The sequence below is a fragment of the Eleutherodactylus coqui genome, chromosome 9, assembly GCF_035609145.1.
Source record: "Eleutherodactylus coqui strain aEleCoq1 chromosome 9, aEleCoq1.hap1, whole genome shotgun sequence".
In the NCBI taxonomy this organism is placed as follows: Eukaryota; Metazoa; Chordata; class Amphibia; order Anura; family Eleutherodactylidae; genus Eleutherodactylus; species Eleutherodactylus coqui.
Window position 1 is genome coordinate 108,717,369 of NC_089845.1, and position 21,252 is coordinate 108,738,620.

Below are 21,252 nucleotides of genomic sequence, written 5' to 3' on the forward strand. Positions count from 1 at the left end.
GAGTACGCTCGCTCATCTCTATTGATCATCATTAGTTGCACATTTTTTTAAACAACTATATTTGTATTTTGGTAAATTTATCATGTGCTTTTACGACTTGTCTGACAAAAGGGCATAGCTTCATGGAAAGGGGCATGGCTAAATCTAATGTTGTGCATCAGAAACTGTGGCAAATATTGGTGCAATTTGTGTTGTAAACTAGGTAAACTAATAGGTGGTGCCAAGTTAGACTAGACAGTCTTAAAATACACCAGATTTATCCGAGTTACTGTGATAAATCTAGCGTGTTTAAAGACTGTCGACTTCAAGTTTGGACTAACTATGAGACAGTATTAGTAAATCTGCCCCGTTGTTTAAACATCCAGGGTTTATGTGGTACTATTCTACTATATCTAATAGGTGACAGATTGTTTAACTCTTCTGATGAATGTGTGTTTACATTGTAGAATATATAAAGCTTATTCATTACTGGATCGGTTCCCTAGAGAAATAACGTATATTCACTCCATAAATTGACCGAGTCCAAACTTCACACAAATTCATTAATTGAATTTGTAATGTGCTACTAACCCCTGGAGGGTTTAGATGAAGATCAATCAAAATCCTGGCCACTGAACATGCAATTTATTATACTAACGATCTTTTCTTTAACCAGAACTAGAAGTTTACATGATGTAAATTGTAGTGACTTGAGTACTTGTAACATACCTTAAGCCATTTATTTAATACAACATTGTTACTTGATGCAACATGATGTAACGAGGTGAGAATGACCATCCATCTTCATGGTTGTTCATGTTGTCATTCACTGCATCCAAAGAGGTTTCCTAGAATGTAAAATCTGTCCTTAAGGACTCAAATTATAAACTGTGATGTACAGATGTGGCAATGCAAACCTTGGAGGTTGGCGTATTATATCTGTAGCACAGACTGCCTGGTGACTGTAAGCCACTATATGCTAAATGTGTGCATGGCCTCTGCCATTCACTTTGGAAGGCGGCAATGCTACAGTATGCAAAAAGCATAGCCCGTCAAGTCACGATGAGCCACAATTTATTAACTTAATGGGTGTGCTGCAACATTGGCATAACCCACCCATTCTTGTGTATCTCCGTCCACTCCTATTTTGGTTTTGGGGATATTAGCATTTCAACTATAGTTGATGTTACAGTTGCATTGTGCTATTGGTCAATGCAGTCAGCTGATGTTTTGTAACTTTGGACTGTATATCAGTACACACAGAGGAAGGAACAAGAGCATCAGGAGATCCACAAACCCGCATGCAGGGTATCAAAGAGGATTCTGTAATGTAAATACATTGTAATTCCATTCCCCAGTTGCCCTGCCTGCTATACTAGTCATTGTGTAGTGCCAGGCATCTCATGGGGCAGAGTGATATTAAGGTTAATTGCACCAAATTATGTCCTAGTACTTTATCTTTATGAGTTTTCTCTATGTTCTTGAGATACACTCGCTTTACACATATTACCTTATTGAAAGAGGGTGACCATCCCTTTAGACTTTTTAAAAATCAGAAATAAAAGCAATATATGGATAATTAAAGGGCACTCAAACTACACCTAAAATATTTTTGGAAGACCCCATAAACATGGCCAAGTTGAAAACACGGAGAGTGCATAGATGCATGTGGACTCCTGCGGTTCTACATATACAGTTCTGTCTGATGACATATAGTGCATATATGGGAGAATACCTTCATAATATAATGTTCAATAGAACTTGTTGCTGTTTTTATCTGTTTTTGTACGTCTTAGGCCGCCTGCAGACGGGCGGGTCGGATCCGGCGGCGAGGATTCTCGCTGCGGGACCTGACCCGAGCGCCTGCAGAGAGCAGCGCGTACTCTCCCGCGCTCCGCAGCTCCGGCTCTTTCATGTGCCGGCTGCCGGGCAGCCGGCGCATGCGCAGACTGGAGCCGGCGGCGGTGAGTGACGTTTCCGTGCAGGGTTCGCAGAAATAGAACATGCCGCGGTTTGTTTGCCGCGCGAGATTTTGCGCACCCAAACCGCGGCCGTCTGCATAGGATTGCGTTTGTTAACGCAATCCTATGCAGGCTTCCAGCGGTGAAAATCCCGCCGTGGAATTTCCGCTCGTGTGCAGGCGCCCTTACATTGAAATTGGTTACATATAGAAATACAAGAGGGCCTTATACAAAAGAAGTCTTGGGGAGGAGGCTATATTATGCCTCCATACAACCCATTTTGTGGCTCTTTGAAACTTTATCTCTAATTTCTAGTTTTTCATCTTTTGGTCCTCATTTTGTTGCTATCTATCGTGTTTCCCCAAAAATAAGACAGTGTCTTATATTAATTTTTGTTCAAAATTGTTTAACTTTTTTACATGTATGGCTGCCTGGACACTATTTAAATTGACTTTTTTAATTAACTGTTAGCAGGGCTTAATTTTGGAGTAGGGCTTATATTTCAAGCATCCTCAAAAAACCTGAAAAATCATTTTGCATCCACAAAATTCTGGAAAATCATGCTATGTCTTATTTTCAGGGAATGTTTTATTTTCAGGCAAACAGGGTATCTAAATGTCTCTATCATATAATGTTAGCGGATGTGATAATAGAGCAGGAATGTAATAAAAGATATGTAGAGTGTCTTGATCATTATTAAGGTTACTTTATTACTGCACTTATATCATTCCCTACATCCTTTAAGGCTACAACTAGCGCTGTATTACATATTCTGTGTATAATATAAATTCCTATATATTAAAACCATTTTGGTTTGCAAATAGTCTTGATTACTGTTATCTCTGCAGGATAATCTACATAAGGCTTGTTTGTAGTCTTTAAAGGGGTTTTCCATGAATATAATATTGAGGACCTATTCTTAGCACCTCCAACAATCAGCTTACTGAAAGGATTACAGCATCCGACTAGCGATGCAAACTTTTTATTGTTTACCAGGTAGAGTGCAGTGCCTGGCACAGCCACTACTAAATGTACAGTGCTGTGCATGTAAAACAGTGAGGCGACACACGCTAGCTAGATCACTGTGTCACTTTCAGTAAGCTGTACATGGTGCGCTCTGCAGTGCTGAGTCCCCTTCAATCAGTTATTATAATACTATAGTGTCCTGGTTCTCTGCGGCTCCAAGGGATGTCAATGTGTCACCTCAGACCTTGTGATGCACCAGGCGGTGTCATTCAGCACTGGATGTCAAGGGAGTAAGTTCTTGGTCCTGTGCCAGCACTGATAGGCTGGCTGGGTTGCCTGTTAACCCAGTCAGCCTATCAGTTATAGTTAGAACATATATAAACTGGCCCCTTGATACTATGGGTGCGTGCCGGTATACTGTTTATTAACTGTCCACACTGTGCCAGAGTTTTTTCTTTAGTCTCTAGTGTATTCATTGGTAAATAGGCAGTTCCTCACGCTTGTGTATTTTGTGTCTGTTATCTAGGGTTTAAAATAGTGGTTGACAGTTTCATCTCAAATTAATTATCTGTTTCTCTTCTATAATGGGGTCGCCCTTTTTAGGGCGGGTGCTCCGCTTGATAGATATCGGTCTGGTTCGGGCAGTTCTGTAGCTAATTACACTTGGTTCTTCCATTATTATTCAGTCCAAAAAAGTCCCTTAAAACCTGCAATCTGTTTAGTTTCGCCTTCAAATCCTGATCTTTTGACATCAGGTTGCTCAAACTAATTGTACCAGACGTGACATATAGTCCTGGAAAGCCCCTTTAACCGTGGAAACACATAGATCTGCATAGTGCTATGTCCCCAAAACAGTAGGATATTTTAATCAATGCTATTTGTAAGTTTGCGTCCTATGTTATTTTAGATACTTGGAGCGATAGAAAGGCTGCAAAGTGCATGTAACACTTATTTTTGTGCTCTTATCATCTTAAAAGTATCAAATACATTAAACATAATGGACTTTTTAGGCAACCTCACTATTAACCAAGATTTTGCTTACATTGAAAGAAAGCAGTAAAAAGGCGAAAATATGTTTCCTTACAGATTTGATGTAATTTGCTTGAAAAAAATAGGTATATTTTATTCCAGTCCATCTGAAATGTACTTGGATATTAAAGGGCAGGAAATGGAACTGCTGATTTCATCTGTTTCTATGATTACACTTATTGTCTATTCTAAAGCAAATAGCTTCTAGTTATAAACTCATATATTATCACCATTTCTTCTATTTAAATACAAAATGACATGTAGCAAAAAAGAAAATCTGACAGCTCCTTAAGAAATACTGTAAATTAAACCATAAATTATATGGTGTTTGGCCAAGGAGAGATTGTTCATGTTTTTACTGCAAGTGAAATGACAGAAAGGAAAATGAGTAGCTCTTTATACAGGATAAAACATATTTAATAGCTGACATTTTGTTATTATTGACTCCTTACAAGAATATGTTTTTAGATGACAACCAACCGAAATTACTTTTTGAATAAAAAAAAGTGTTGATTGCCACCAGTTTGGAAGTAATGCACTAATACACTTCACCTGGTGCTAATGAACTGCTTGTCACAGTATATATAAAATATCTTGTAGGCATCATGGCAGTTCCTAAACAGTGTAAATAATGGTTAGATTTATAAAATGACCTTCAATAAGTATACAAGTTGTATATAGGGGGCTTTCACATCTGCATTGGGGATTTCATTTTCCTGCTCCGTTCAGACGGAACCGAACAGCACCGGACGGACCCCATTGACTATATTGGGTTCCACCTGCTTTAAGCCTGGCTGCCCAACTTTTTGATGGAAGAAAGGGCGCCACATGCAGTGATTTTTCTTTTGGTATTTTCAACCGGATCTACAACAGAACTTTCGTCCGGAGGCTCCAATGCAGATGTGAAACCACCCTAACATGCACCAAAGGCACACAAAGTGTCACTTGATGAGTTTGCTACAAAAAAGTCTTTTTGAATTACGGTGGCTATACTTGCACTCGTTTCAATTCCATACCTACTGCTTTGACAAGTTAAAGGAATGTGCTATATTCTGTTGTAGGGTGCTACTGAACTAGCATTTTGATCAAGACCACATGGCAGGGTTGGAGTGAGTTTCTCTAGTGGGCCCAGACTCTAAAACATTCGGAGTAATCAGGCAGTCGTTCATCAACGGCCATCTATTCAAAGAGACCAACAGTTACTTGGTTTTTAGGTGAGCTAAAAACCAAGTGACTCCGACAAGTGAGCAATTTTCACTAGCTTACTCTTTCAGCTCCCGTGTTTATATGGGATGACAGTTACCCATAATCACTCTTTTGAGCAATTACTCAGGCAACTATCCGCCTGAGTAATGGTATCGTAGGCCCCCAGAATCTTTTTCTCTGCTGGTCACCCAAAAGACCCTCAGTCCAGTGCTGCTCTATGATAATTGAGGTATATTTAGTAATGGCTGACCCAGCTCAACCCAATGATGACTCAAGTCACTTTATTTCTTATATTTGACCGCAAACATGTCCTTAACATAGACATTAACACTTTTTGTTTTCTTGTTTTCTCAAAGAGTTACAGCGACCCAGTAGATGTTAAGACATCTCAACCTCCTCAAATGATGAATTCAAAGCCTCCAGTTTTCCATGGACCCACACAGCAACACTCCACATTGTATCTCAACTCCCCATATCACCAACAGTCAACAATGAATCCACATTTATCTGCCATGCATCCCGGTATCAACAGGAACATAGCTCCCAAACCCAACAGCCAAATGCCAGTGACTGTTTCTCTAGCAAGCATGGCTGTATCTCCTCCTCCATCTCTTCAGATGAGTCCACCTCTCCACCAGCACATGCATATGCAGCAACACCAGTCAATGTCCATGCAGCAGTCCATTGGAAACCAGCTACAAATGCAAAGCCAGTCAGCTTTGCATTCACCAGCAATGCAGCAGGTTGGTAATTTCATTATTTCATAAGTTAATTTACATAAAACTAATCATCTACCACCAAGATCATCATAACAAAGGCCAAGTACTTTTCATATTGTTTATGTGTATAAATCTAGTTCACCAAACACCTTTCTCTGTGCTACATGTAAATGTGCACTGCATCGACTAGGTATGAAATGTAGTCATTAAATTTGTCTTACTGTGTTGTAGTGTTCATGTATAAAGAAACTAGATCTAAAATCTCCCTATACAGAACTGATGTATATTGTGTGCTCTCAATACTATGCAAGTTATAGATTTGAAAGATCGTGCTGTGGGTCTTGTTTTTTTTGTAGGTTGCAAATTATTGTAATTTTGGCCCAGATCACATGAGCGTGTCGATACAGTGTATTCCGTATGGCGGTCTTGCGCGTGTAATGCACCGTACCAGTCTACAATAGGCGGCCTGGTTGCCACTCACACAACTTATGTGAAATACGCACACAAGAAAAATCGCAATATGTCCTATCTTGGCGTGTATTCCGCGAGCATACACGTCAAGATAGTACACAGCAATGAGTGCCATGCAGCCAATACACAAAAAGGTCTAAATGTGCCCCCAGAAGACTTCCATTTTGCCTCATTCTCACCCCTTTCAAATCAAACCTGCTATTGAATAAGAAATAGGCTGCAGGCTACCTAGAATGGGAGATTAGATAAATGAAAGCTGGGTTCCCTCTGTAATGGTCTGTGCACTCAGTGTTTCCATCCCGGGCCTTCATCTGAATCGTCAATAACAGCGCAGACAAAGGTTTTAAACTTTGCAAACTTTGTGACTTTAATCTTTGTTTGACTAATTAAAGTCAATGATTCAGTTTTGGGTTCTGCCTGAATGGCATCTTAGGCAAGTATCACCTCTTAAGTAAATGGTGTTCATATAAGGGTATATCTACATCATCCAGGGGGTTCTCTTGCTCACAGCTCCCTAAAAAAAGTCAAAACTGACAGCACCCAACTATGAGTGTTAGGACCCTTTTACACGGAATGATTATCCTTCAGGTTCTCGCCGGATCATGAGAATCTGAACAATAATCGCTTGCCTATTGCTGGTCTTTCAGTTTTAACAGGCATAAAAATCAAACAATGATTGGCCTGTGCAAACAGGCCGTCGTTCATCCATGTTTACTATAAATGGAGCCGGATGGCCGGAAACAATTTCTGGCCTCCATTCACTGAGCGATCATTGCTCACGTCTGAAAGAACCGGAGAGATAATTGCTGGGATGACTGCCAGGCGCCTAAGTGCCCAACAATTGTCTCATGTAAAAGGAACCTTACATGGTCTCTGCAACCAGAATCCTGACCTGCAGCAATCAGCTGATTGCCGAAATAGCTCTTTACAGGAGGAGCATTTGAGACACTTCCTGCCACATTTTCCTAGAGCTATTTCTATGGAGAACTGGGCGAATTGGTAAAAACATTTGCTGGATTTTCTATGCAGTTTCCCTTCTGTATTTTCCCCAATAAATTATATGGGAGTAGATGCAAAAAACACCAGAAATTGGGCAATCTCTGGCCCTACAAATATAATCTGACTTGGTAATAGGTTTTGGAATGCTAGTCTTAAAATCTTGGCCTCAAATATCTAACAGCGGTTATGCATTGCATATTGGATATTTTTCCTTTTTTTCTCTTTTTGTAACTCTATTATGTATTCTTTGCTTTCAAGATAATGAACAATGACAAATAGAAAACATATAAAGTTCTGGCTCATTAATGGTGGATGTAGTGTTTCAATTTTCAGATTCTTTTAAGTAACTGGCTCTAATACTAAAACATGGTAAAATGAGAGTCTGGACATGGCCAGAAGAATATTTGTTTGGTTGTGTTCTATACTTACTTGTGAGATCGGGATTGCTTTTTTTCCTATCTACTTAATTATGATTGGTTATGTTTGATACTTACCTTTTAGATTGTGACTATAGGGGACTCTTAGCAATAATAGCATAGTTTGCTTTGGCTTAGGTATCGGTGCTGTATTGGTTTGACAGTGGGTGACCTCTCCTTATCTAATAGGGTAGATGGGCAAGTAAGCTTCCCTGCACTGGTTGCATTGCTTGTGTGTTTATCCACCGTGGTGGGGAATTGACTGATGTGGGAGTGACGTCCCATCCGTCTATTGGTTGACTGTTAACTGAGTCTCATAGACAGGTGTGGCTATAAGCATTTAAGTCCAACGTCTAGCATGGCTCTAGGCTATGTGAATTGGTGTCTGGTTTACCATAAAGACCAGGCACTTTTATTATTTTCAACCTGCATTTTGCTTAGCTAGTTAGTGCTTCTGATGGGGTAGATAGTAACAAATATGCTGAAATGCATAGAAAGAGTTTAGCTTAGCAGAAGTTAAAATTCTGCATTTGTTTGGCATAGTCGCAGGTCAATTCAGTGTGAATCACATGGTCTCCGAAATAGTTTACCCGGCGCTATAATACGGTGTTTAACCGCCTTAGTGGCAGGATTGTAAATAATTCTATATGTTGCGTTCTTCTGAAGGATTTAATCCTGCATTACAATGAGTAACTTTAGTCATATGACTTTTTATATGGAGCTGAAACAGAGTAGATAGATCTTTGTGATGGGAAATCGGGAGTTTGCCTCATTATTTGGCCATGGTAGTTGGATTGTAGATGATGATAATCCTGATATCTTTAGTTATCAGATACTCCTTCCCCTAGTGTTAAGCTTGGTTGTTTGCCCTAATAGACATTAAACGGGGGGTCGTCCTTCTCATAGGATGTATATATGAATTATTTAATTACTGGCTCTGATTTTTTAATTCATATTACTAAAAGTTATATTTTAATATTTTTAGGCAGTGACTTACTAGTCTTAAATCTCAACCTCAAATATCCATCAGTAGTTATGCATTGAATAGGGGATGTTTTTCTTTTTTTCTCTTTTTGGAACTCTTATTGTAAATTCTTTGCTTTTAAGATCATGATTCATGACCAATAACAAATGGAATAAATGTAAAGTTCTGACTCATTAATGGTAGATGTATTGTTACAATGTTCTGATTCTTTTAAGTAACGGGTTTTAATATTCGTAATATGGCAGACATAGTAAAATGAGAGATTTTGGGAAAATGCTTGGAATTTATCTTTGCAGACTTATATTCTTATTGTAATTGTTTTAAAGGTCTGCTATTAAAAGTGATGTAAATACAATCAGCAGTATAGGCATAATAAGCAATCAGATTGTTATAGTAATTTTCAAAGTAAACTTTAGAAAAACTTTTAAGCATATGATTGGACAATTCTTAAAATGAAGCCACCCTCTGATCAGCTGATCGCTATAGGTTTGTCTTTAACCCCAAGCCATTATTTTCTGGAGAAGCTATGGGCAGCTTTTAATTTCACCTACATAGTGAGTAACTATTTAACACCTGGTCATGTTGAGTCTAGAGAGGAGGAGCTGATCTTTGCGGTGGCATTCTGCTCTAGCTCATCATTGAGTGGGCTCCATATAGGAGACCCTTTCTAAAACATCCTTATGCCCTAGTTCTTGCTCATTTTAAAGCGGTATTGCCATCTCTGACTTTTATGATATATTCATATTATATACATAATATGCCATAAAATGTCTGTATGCAGTGGCCAGGGGTGGTCAGGAGTACCCAAACAGCCAAGTGGACTATTCTATGCAGTTTATGTAACGCCTATAGAAGTGAATGGGAGATATGGAAACAGCATAGCTCATCAAGCTACGCTGGTTCTGCAGTTCCTGAGTTATGGAAGCAGCATAGCTTGAGGTACTACACCATTTCCATTACTCCAATTCACTTCTTTAGGAGGTAAGGAGGTTGTACCAAGATTTCAAGTTTTTCCCTCTCCACAGGGTGGGCATAACTTATTAATCAGTGAGGGTCTCACCACTAAGGCCCCTTATGATTTAGAGAATGGGGGTCCCACGTTCTCAGTCATTCTCACTATGGGATTACTGTACCACAGTCAGGGGGAGACTGAATGGAGTGCTGTTTGTGCTGGCACTTAATTCATTTTTAATGGGACTGCCGAGATACCCTAATAGCAAGCACTCTGGTATTTCCATCAGCCCCATTGAAATCAACAAAGCACCGACTGCTCATGTTTAGCCAGCACTCCATTAATTTTGATGTCAATGTGGAGGGAGAACCAACTCTTGCAGTCACAGGCAGATGGGCACATAAGACCCCCATTCTTGAGAATGGAGAGGTTCTCAGTGGTGAGACCTCCTCTGATCAGCAAGTTATACCATATTCTGTGGATAGGAGATAAATTGAAATCTTCGTATAACCCCTTTCAAGAAACAGAGTAGCACAGCTCACTTAACTGTTTCCATACTCCCAGCTGCTGTGTACAGAGGGGTATTCTCATTTGGTCATTCTTGACTGAGATGGAAATACTCCTTTAAGAAAACCTAAATAAAAGGTACACTTTATTTATTAGTTATCCTCCATTAATGAATCACGTTTTGAGGCAATGTTCTTGCTGGGCAGCACCTGAGCAATGAAATGTGAAAACAGTGTTACTCAATATAGCTGTGTTCATCACCTGTGGGAGTATGGCTGTCACTGATATCTTCACTTCCACATGAATGACAGGGATTGTATTAGCCATTTAATCCCTTAGACACTGCAAATGGTATATTTGACGTAAATCTAAGAAGTTGGTTTCTTTTGTGAGATCTGGAGTTCATTCATTTATATTGACAGCTAAGGACCTACGTAAGGGTACTTTTAGACTGGATAACTATTGCTTCTGTGCTTTCACACAAAAGTGATAGTCATTCAGTGAATGAAGGCAGAGAGTACTGGAGGTACTGGAGGTGCCCACCCTCCATTCACTTTGAACAGGCCGTCGCTCATAGATGAGCAACTGCCTGTTTATAATGAGCAAGAAGTCTCTCAGTAGTGTTTACATGGGACAACTATTGGTCAAAATCACTAATTTGAACATTTTTCAGCTGACAGCCCGGGAAAAGTATGTGTAGCATAACCACACCCACTCAATACTACACAGCTATCTCATCTTCTGTCAGGTCCTCAAGTCTGTCTGTGCTATTGGCAGTTAGGGTATACCTTAGGGATAATATACAGTCAAAAACCAGAGATGAAATGTTAAAGTTCCCCACTAAAAAATGTTAATAAAAATACAATGACCAAAAAGAAAATGAAGCTGCAAAAGAACAAACAATTTCTTTCAGCCAATGCTGAACCTGTAGTTTTCAAAAAGTTGCCGTGACACAGATTTTGCCAACCCATTTTTCACATCAAATACAAACATTAAGTACATTTTAGACAAATCAGTATTATAGCTAAATTATACCGTCCCAGAGAATTGCAAAGATTATTGTATTCACATATTCTGTTCTTTTGATGTCTTCAAGCGCACAGAACATTTAATAAATCTGTTGGAAATTTGCATATGTGTCCAAATAGATTGAAGCTGCATAATTTTACATCTACGGCGTGTTTGCTGTTATTTGAGACAGTTTCTTTTTCTTATTATTAAGTCAGAAAAAAATGATATATCCTCTATGAACATAAAGTAAGAACATTTCATACTAATATTAATAGATATATATCACTCAAGTCAAGATATTTTGCATATGATCTAGACTCAAGAAATGCCCTTGGTTTGCCCCACTGTCTCAGCATCTTTTTTTCTTGATCTTGGCGCAGAGAACGGTTGAAATGTCAGCGGAAGCATCAATGGGCGCGGGGTAACAATTTATTGTAATAGAGGTCATTTTGGTAAATTAAATCTATTTACAAATGACTTTATTTTTGTAGAATTTATTAAAGCAATGCACACTGCCATGAGATAGAAGCACCTTTAAATAAAACCAATGCCATATTGTTAATTTCTGTAGCTCTTTGCAATCTTTGTTTCGTCTCAGCAATGTAGATTGGAGTCATTTATTTCTCCTCAGGCTACAAAATGGAATCAAACCTCTGCCAGATATTTTTTCTACCCTGACCTTGACAAACCAATCTCCCTGTATGAGAAAGACACTTGCACTAAATTTGCCTTATTATTTGACCTGAGGGTTTCTTTCCTTCTTGAACAGATTTCTAACATGCTAACATTAACATTTCTGGAAGTAAGACTATGTGCATAATTGCTTTATAAAAACCATGCTCGCAGGATCATCTACAGCGGTAGATCTGGATTTCAAATTTAAAAGTACCAGGTTAGAATCTAAAAATATCAAAACGTATGTGCATAGATAATGCATCAGTAATGTTGTCCATGTATTATCATATATAAATAATTTCAGTAGAACTGTGCGGATGGAAACAGTATTTATTGCTAAGAATAGAATCCCAGTGTAGGGTTAGAAATGAAACCTCTGATCCGATAATTAATGATTTTGCAGAAGTACGGCAATGCGTAGATGAAGAGAAACAAAAGAACATTCTATAAAGAATATGAACTTTAATTAAAGGGAACCTGTCACCTTCGAACAGCACCCCTAACTAAGATATAGTGCTGTTCCAGGAGCTGTTGGGAAGCTGGAGGATGTCTTTTTTATATTCACCAGCTCCCATGCTGTCTGCTAGTAAAGTTTACATGTGGCATGTGGTGATAATAAAAAGTACATCCTCTGACTTCCCCAGCAGTGAAGGAAAACAGGGCCAGCTACTCAGATAGAAGAGGAAATAGACAGAGAGATAGCTGTGTAGTATTGAGTGGGTGTGGTTATGCTACACAGCCTTTGAAAGAAGAGAGCTGAGCTCATGTGTGTTCATGAGATAGACCAACTTCTTAGTGCTGGGAACATGCCTGAGCCATGAACTTGAATGTAGGAGAGCCTGCAATCCAAATGCAATGCTTTCTAAATGCATGAGAAGGAAAACTAAATGCAAAAGACAGATAAATGCATCATTTAGTAAAAGGTGCGTGTATTAATTTTTCATGCTCAAAGGTTTTCAGAGCCTTTAAAGATACCAGATTCCTATACAAAAAGTACGCATTAAGAAACACACCATACAAGGTGTAATAAAATCAATAACAAGTATAATAGAACTATATAAGCACATTCACCGATCACTAATAATATTAAAATCAGGGACAGGTAAGGCCTCCTGCAGATGGCCGGGTCGGATCCCGCAGTGAGAATTCTCATAGTGGGATGCGAGCTGTGCCCTGCAGTGACCCACGGCTCACCGGCTCCTGGTGCCTTGCTTCACTGTGCTATATGCCGGCTGCAACCCAGCAGGCGCATGCGCAGAGCAGAGATGGCGCGTCACTAGTGACATTTCTGTGCGAGCCTCTGTGAGCCCTGCACAGAAATAGAACATGCCGCGATTTGTTTACCGCGCAAGTTTTCACGCGGTAAAATCACGGCTGTCTGCATAGGATTGCATTATCTTATGCAATCCTATGGCAGCGGGTACGGGCAGAAATTCTACGAGAAATCCCACTGCGGAATTTCCGCCTGTGTGCCTAAAGTGAATAAAATTGGTTACAGTATCTCATGACAATGGAACGTCATTGTCTAAAAAAACCCTGGTGGGGTATATTAAGCAGAGAATGAACAGTCAGTTCTTTAAGTTTATGTGTAAAAAGCTAAAAAGGATCTGAGCAACGTCAACAAGAGCGCAATTGTGATAGTTAGACAACTGGCTTGGGACATCTCTATACAAAATGGCAGTTCTTGTGAGTATTTCCAGTATCCAGTGGTTAATACCTACCAAAAGTGGTGCAAGGAAGGACAGCAGATGAATGGATTTTGGGTGCCCAAGGCTCATGGCTGTAAATGAGGAGCAAAGGGTAGCCCTCCTGGTTTGATCTCACGAAAGGGCTAACATAGCGCAAATTAGTGAAAAATTAATGGTGGCTATGACAGAAAGGTGTCAGAACATGCAGTAGGGAATTTACCTAGAGCAGCATTATATACGCCAGTTTAAGTAAAGGCAGATCTGGACTGAAGTGTGCCAAGTTTTTTTTAGAGTTGCACACCTCTTAATAAACTTGGCGCATGTCTGGCTAGTTTGTGTGCCAGACTGAAATCTTTGCCAGCAATGAATTGGCATAGATTTAAGCTATAATTTACACCTGTTTCTGGCATAAATTATAGTAAATCTGACATGTCCATGAGACCTCTCCCCCTTTTGAAGTCCCATCCACTTTTATTAAAGGGGCAAGCAGGACACAAAAAGTAGGACTTATGCTAAAATTTGGAACTTTTTAACATCAGAAAACTGGCTAAAAATGATTTGTGAATTTCCCTCACAGTGCATTAACTATGAAATAAGTGGCGTTGTCTGATGAATCACATTTTCTTTGACAACAAGAATATTGGGGTGCATGTGCATCACTTACCTGCGAAAAAGATGACAGTGGGATACAATATGGAAATAGTATAATGTTCTGGGCAATATTCTGCAGAAAACCTTGGCTCTTGGCATTCATGTCCTGGCAATCATTGGGGTTGCTCTCACACAAACACATGTTACTGCGCATGACGCTCACAGTTTTTGCACACGTAGTGCACAGTACCAAAGTACCAATCTCCCATAGACTTTTAATTGTTCTGCTCACACAATGCATACAAAGTACGCACATAAGAAAAAAATCGTGGAATGCTCTATTTTGGAGTGTATTATGTGCATATGGGGATTGGTGGCACACAGCAAGTACGCATGTCATTGCATACTTGCTGTGTACTCATGCGTGAGAGATACGCGCATGGCCCGCTGGCAAATATGGTCATGTGCACCTGGCATGACATGTACCGCGTACCTAAACATTGCTGCAGACCCAAGTACACCCCTTCATGGCAATGGTATTTGCTAGGAACAGTAACCTTGCCACTTCAGTCTGGAGGAACAAGACAAAGAATTGTTAACTTGTCCTCCAAATTCTCCAGTTCTTAATCTAATTAAGCATCTGTGGGATGTGCTGAAAAAATAAATCCAATCCATGGAGGACCTAAAGAATCTGCTACTCATTTCTTTGTGAAGGATAACACAGGACACCTTCAGAGGTCTTGTGGAGTCCATGCTTCGATGGATCATTGCTGTTTTGGTGGCATGAGAGGACCTAAAGTACACAATATTAGTCAGATGGTTTTCACATTCTGATTAATCGGTGTATAATTGGTGGACATAGTTTGAAGTCAACCATCACCTTGGGTTAAGATGGAGAGTGATATGAAATTCTATTTGCCTATCATGAGTATGTAATAATATTTCCAAATTAGTCCCAAATTGGCAATGCATGTAGACCTGCATTCTCCTGCATATTGACTATTGATGATTGTTGGAATACCCAAGATATAGCTTTGATGAAGACAAACTGTATGGTGACATTTCTAAATAAAATAGGATGGGCATATCATATATATTAGCATAGCACAGAATTAGATCTCGAAACATGCCAAATATTATGCTTTAAACTGAGATCCCCAACTTTGTTCTAGCGGAAGAACACAAGGTGATGTTTGGGCAAATTATAGAAGAAGATAAACAACAGTTTGCACTGAATATTTATCATTCTGTTTATCCTTGGCCTTGTCTCCTGGCACAAGTGTCCTCTGTCAATGACAAGCCAAGCTCACAGCTAAAGTCATCACTGCCATCAAAAGGCCAAACCTTGCTTCCACAGAACCATGCACAGTGTGGGAATGTTGGCCCTGACTCACATTTGGCATTACTCTTCTTCAAGTTCATCTACAGCATCTGGTAACGCTGTTCTAGAGACATGTTGAAGTTTGAAGAGCATAAGAGAGGGATGCCAAGGTTCCCAGAGAGGGAATAGTCTTTTGAAGGAAGGACTAAAGGAAGGCACTTACTGCAAGATGAAGGTCAAGACTAGGGAGGCATTAGTATGAGCACTGAACATACTTTGAGTAAGATACTAGTTGATCACTGCTCACAAATCCTGCATTGTATCCAACTAGGGTGTATGTTTAATGGAAAATTATCATGCCAGGATTAGTGATTGTGGCACGGGCTTAGGAACATTTAGTTACTTATAGAATATGTTACCCCTCCTTTGGATCAGTTGGAATAGTTGTCCAAAAGGACTGATATACACATTATGAAAAACTCAGAGAACAAAACTAACAATAATGAAACAAAACAGTAGGGAAAGGGAAATCTAACCCTGTCTGACCAATGTGGGAAAATCTTGCCTAAAAGTAGGGTGATCACACTGATGAGGGAGACCCCACGTCTGGAACCTGGGTGCTACCTGAACTGTCCCTAGATGGAAAAGGGGATGTCAATTGTCAGATGTAAATAACAGTGATAGCAACAGTAAGGAAGCAGATTTTACACCAGAATAATAAGTATGGGCACCAGGGACTTATCTGGCTGTGAGATGACACCATACAACTGTGAACCAGACCAGAGCGCCACTATTCAGAGGAGTAACCATCTCCATCTAAAAGGAGGGACCGGAATTTATATACTACAATAAAGACTGATTGGCTGGCTGGGTAAACGAATCTCCCTGCTGACCAATCAGGACCCACAACTGCAGAGAGATGTCAACACATTGGCAAGTGCCAAATGACAGGGTGCATACAATGACGCTACAGTCACATGGGCCAGATCTGCTTTCGTGTCAAAGCCATTCTGCTGCTACACTGTCGTGGCTGGGGCTTCTTTTCTCTGTCAGAGTTTACCAATAGACAGAACCCCGCACAGAAACGTCACTCACCGGCTGCCGGCTCCGCTCTGTGCATGCGCCGGCTGCCCGGCAGCCGGCACATGAAAGATCCAGAGCTGCAGGGCGTGGGTGAGTACGCGCTGCTCTCTGCAGGTGCTCGGGTCCCGCGGCGAGAATTCTTGCTGCCGGATTCGACCCGGCCGTCTGCAAGCGGCCTTAAGGTGTATGTTACTACTAAACGTGATTTCTTATACATAAAACTAAACTAGAATACTTTTCTCCGAATCAAGGGGATCAGATACTGCTATCTCAGGACATTCCTAGGCCTGTAAAGATCTGTTGGATTATTGTACAAGCATCTCGCCTGCATATAACAACATATAACATTGAGCAAATTAACTATTCGACTGCTCGCTATTTACTAAGAGGGTAGATATATATATATATATATATATATATATATATATACACAGAGACACGTGTTTGCCTAGACTGATGTGACAAACATATGACAAGATATATATAATAGAATATATATATTATTACAATAAAAAAGTTGATTCAAAAGTCTTCATACATGGAAAATAGTGGGCCTCAAACAGAAAATCACGCAACCGGTCATAATGCAGCTTGAATTTTTTCACGGCAGTTTACTGAATGGGAGCACTAATTGGTTTCTGTAAGGTTGCTGTGGTTTCACACCTTATTTTTTATCTTTCATAAATGCTGTACTTTTTGTGCTTTTCATACTGACATATTTTGCCATGTTTTCTTATGGCCAAACCATTGTACCCAGATGTTGGCTATAGTTCAATAAAGAATTAAGAAATTGACTATAAACATTGCTTTTTTGCAGTGGCCTTTTTGTCACTTTTGGCTTTTTTTTCTGTTGTCCATGTCATTTCTTACAAATGACATACAATTTATGCCATTGTTCTGCTATTTTTCTCTTAGGCTTCTCTGTAGGGGGAAGAAATGCCAAAAAAACCCACCCAAAAATGCATGAATTACATTGCTACAACAAGATGTGTAAAGAAGCCTTAGGGCAGCTACATGCACAGTGTAAATGCTGCGGAATACCCACAGAAGATTTTTCAGCAGAAATTCCACATCATATACAGTGCAAGCCATGTGGAGATTTCTAAAATCTCCTGCACATAGAGTGAAAAATTTCTCCGCCGTATCCACAGTGTTTTTTAAAAACGCTGCAGCATTCCTTTTTGTGCTATTGATTTAACCCTTTGCAATCCAATTTTGGATTCAGGGTTTCCTAGGGGGCTTTCTCTTTCTGCCATTAAAAAATGGTGCCATCTGCTGGCTAGAGCCAGTACTGCGGTATGGGACATGCTGGAGAGGCCCCCAACAACAGAGCGGCCAGTAATCTACAGTAAGAATACCCTGTCGGACGTCTTCCGACATCGGAGGTGTACAGTCTTCAATCAGAATGTCTTAAAACGTCAGACAGTGGATTGGAAAGGGTTAAGATGTGCATTTCAATCCTTAGAATACAAAAGTTATAATCCGTGGCAGATCCGCAACAAAAACTGCAAAAAATCTTGCACCATTTAGGTGCAGATTTTGCCACTGCGGATCTCTTGCGCATTTGCTGCGGAACACTGTGAGCAAATATACTGTGTTATGAGAAAGTGGACTTAGGCAGTTAAATAAAAAAGAAGGCCTTTACTCAATAGGTTTGTAGACTTTCACATCACCTCATATAATGAAAGGACAACTGTTTTGACAATTCGAACTAAAAACTGATGTGATCCCAGTGTTTACAGTGCTGAGCAGTTCACAGTGAGAGGGATTATATTTCTGGAGGTTTGAATGTTGCAGCCCTTAGTCTGCAAAATACACACAGACTTATGTGTGACGATGTTTATCATGCCGATGACTGTGTGCAGTGGTCATTTGACCCAGAAGGACAAGACACTCATATAGGTCTATCGGCTGTTAGTGTATTTACATGACCCTGGTGAGTCCCTTTATTGTGTTTTCCCCCTTTATACATAGGGAGAATTTACTACCTAATGTACAGAAGTTGCTAATTCCTGGGCAAGCTTAAATTTTGCAAACATTTGTTACCTTTGGCTGTTTGGCATCTCATGTCAATTTTTAAAAGTGATCAGAAAAGGGGGTGGGGTGTAGCAGAAGGAAGCAGGGCTTGAACTGCCCCATAGATATATTATAATTTATGTCAAAAGCTGGTGTAAAATATAGTGCAAATCTACAGCTGCTCATGATAGATAGATAGATAGATAGATAGATAGATAGATAGATAGATAGATAGATAGATAGATAGATAGATAGATATGAGATAGATAGATAGATATGAGATAGATAGATAGATATGAGATAGATATGAGATAGATAGCTAGATAGATAGATATGAGATAGATAGATAGATAGATAGATAGATAGATAGATAGATAGATAGATAGATAAATATGAGATAGATAGATAGATATGAGATAGATATGAGATAGATAGATAGATAGATATGAGATAGATAGATATGAGATAGATAGATAGATATGAGATAGATAGATAGATAGATAGATAGATAGATAGATAGATAGATAGATAGATAGATATTTCGGCGCTCCAAACGCAATCAAGAGGTGGATTCGGGGGGACATTACAACATCAGCCGCTGTCCACGTAACCATGTTTTCAGTGCATGTGCCCTGTCATTCGGTGTTCTTGTAACTACAGAAGGCCTCTGATGTGTCGGCTGTCAGAAATCTCTCAGTGGGTTCAGTGTTTTATCTACCCTTCTTCACAACCCTGCTACAAAATCTCCTGTGGTGCTTGGAATAATTTGCAAACAGGGAAGTGTTTTCCCTAGCCAGCTAATCAGCCATAAAGGAAGAGTATTTATTTCAGTCCCGCCCCTACATGGGCGCTGGTTATTCCCCTGTCTCAGGTGTTTGATGAGGCAGTGGCCTCCTGTGAGATAAGTACCTGTGGCTATTTATTGTGTGTGGAGCTTATTCACTTCTACCAAATACTATGTTACATACATTGCTCTTTCCATCTGCATTAAACATCTCCCTTATCCTCCATCTAGGAACAGACTAGGCCCCCTAGGTTCCTGACATGGGGTTGCCCCTATCAGCACAATCACCCTGCTTCTTTGCAACACCAAAGTTGGCTAGAGATAGTGTTCCCATCCCTGTGTTTCTATTCCAGTTTTTTACCCTATTAATAATTAGGCTATTATGTGTTCACCGTGTTTTGTTGATATCATATATGTCTGTATTGGTCCATTGTGGACATGGATGACATCTTGGCCTGATGTGTTGGTGATATCTGTGAAGGGCAACGTACATACGCCCTGCGTGATTGTAACAATAGATAGACGAGGCAGATGTATCTTATTGCCCAAGTGTATTTCTCCCAGTGAAGCTACCACATAAAATCCACATCTTCCCATATAGTGCTCGCTTTTCTATTTTAATAATTGAGCAAATAATTTTGACACCATAAATACTGATGTGAAATGAAATTGAAACGCCAGGCGAGCCATTTCTTTTTTTTTTTCTCCGCCTCGGTGTGGAGTTTGATTATTATTTGTTACTCGTTAATTCAAATCACTAGTATCGTGCTTTGCTTTTTTTTTGCTAGTTGAAAAAGAAGTGTAAGTATAAAGGAAGCAGATGGTCCCTTTGTGATTGAATGAAGAAAAAGGGTTTTGAGAACAATGCATGAATAGGTGTAGTCTAATAAAACACTCAGCCACCTGCTGCCAATGTCTTTCAAAAAGATTCTGTTGCATATTTTGAAAATTAACAAGCAATGTATCCTTGAGTCTAATGAAGAAGGATAAAATGCAGATCGGGGGATATATCTATATTTGTTGTGTTGATTGTTCATTTCTTTGTCTTTTCAACCTTGTGTTTTGCTTCGAGGTTACCCGTTTATAAACCTACAGGATTTATATTGCATTAGAGCAGAGACATAATCATGTGTATTCTCCATTTACTACTAATATATTGATTACTCAGATGCTTTCCTTTTATCTATCTCTTATGTCTTCCTGAGTATTATGCCGCACGCTGTGCATTTATTGTTTACTGTACATATCACACGGTGCTAGTAATACGGCTTATTTGTTTCCCAGGGATTCACTCTTCAGTCAGAATATCAGAATCTTATCAGTCCAACATCTACAGCAGCCCAGGTTGTTACTCAAGCAATGGAGTATGTCCGTTCCGGTTGTAGGAATCCTCCAGGACAGGCCATAGAGTGGAACAATGACTACTGCAGTAATGGGTGAGTAGGCTACCAGCACACTCTAGTGTTCCACTTCTGCTATTAAATATTTCACTGTATTTCGCTCTGAAGAGATCCAGTGATTACATTTGGTTTATATATGTTTCTGACACTGACAAATAGAACTAAACATTTTTCATATCGGTTACTGTAATAAGGCTATGTTACATTTACCCATTTTATATGTAAAACAGTATTGAAGGAGCGCATACTAATATGCAATAAAGAGTATGAACACAAAGCTCTTGCACATTGTAATAAAATAAATAAATCTTGGTATTTGTATAGCGCCAACTCATTCCGCAGCCCTTTCAGGTAATTATTACTTATTACCCCCCCACCAAGCTGGGTTCTCATTTTACCGACCTCGGAAGGATAGAAGGCTGAGTCAACCTTGAGCCGGCTACCTGAATCATGTGGGGATTGAACTTGGAACCTTCAGGTCGTAGGCTAGAGC

The 21,252-nt window shown here is 39.6% G+C and overlaps 1 protein-coding gene across 2 annotated transcripts in view; it reads left to right on the forward strand.

Annotated features, from left to right (window-relative positions):
* The window catches only part of TOX (thymocyte selection associated high mobility group box), a 258,050-nt gene that overhangs the window by 232,831 nt on the left and 3,967 nt on the right, over window positions 1-21,252 (forward strand). For both annotated transcript variants that reach the window (XM_066578295.1, XM_066578296.1), the window contains 2 exons: window positions 5,498-5,884; window positions 20,644-20,795. In XM_066578295.1, coding sequence (XP_066434392.1) covers window positions 5,498-5,884; window positions 20,644-20,795 — 539 coding nt within the window. The remainder of the gene's footprint in view (window positions 1-5,497; window positions 5,885-20,643; window positions 20,796-21,252) is intronic.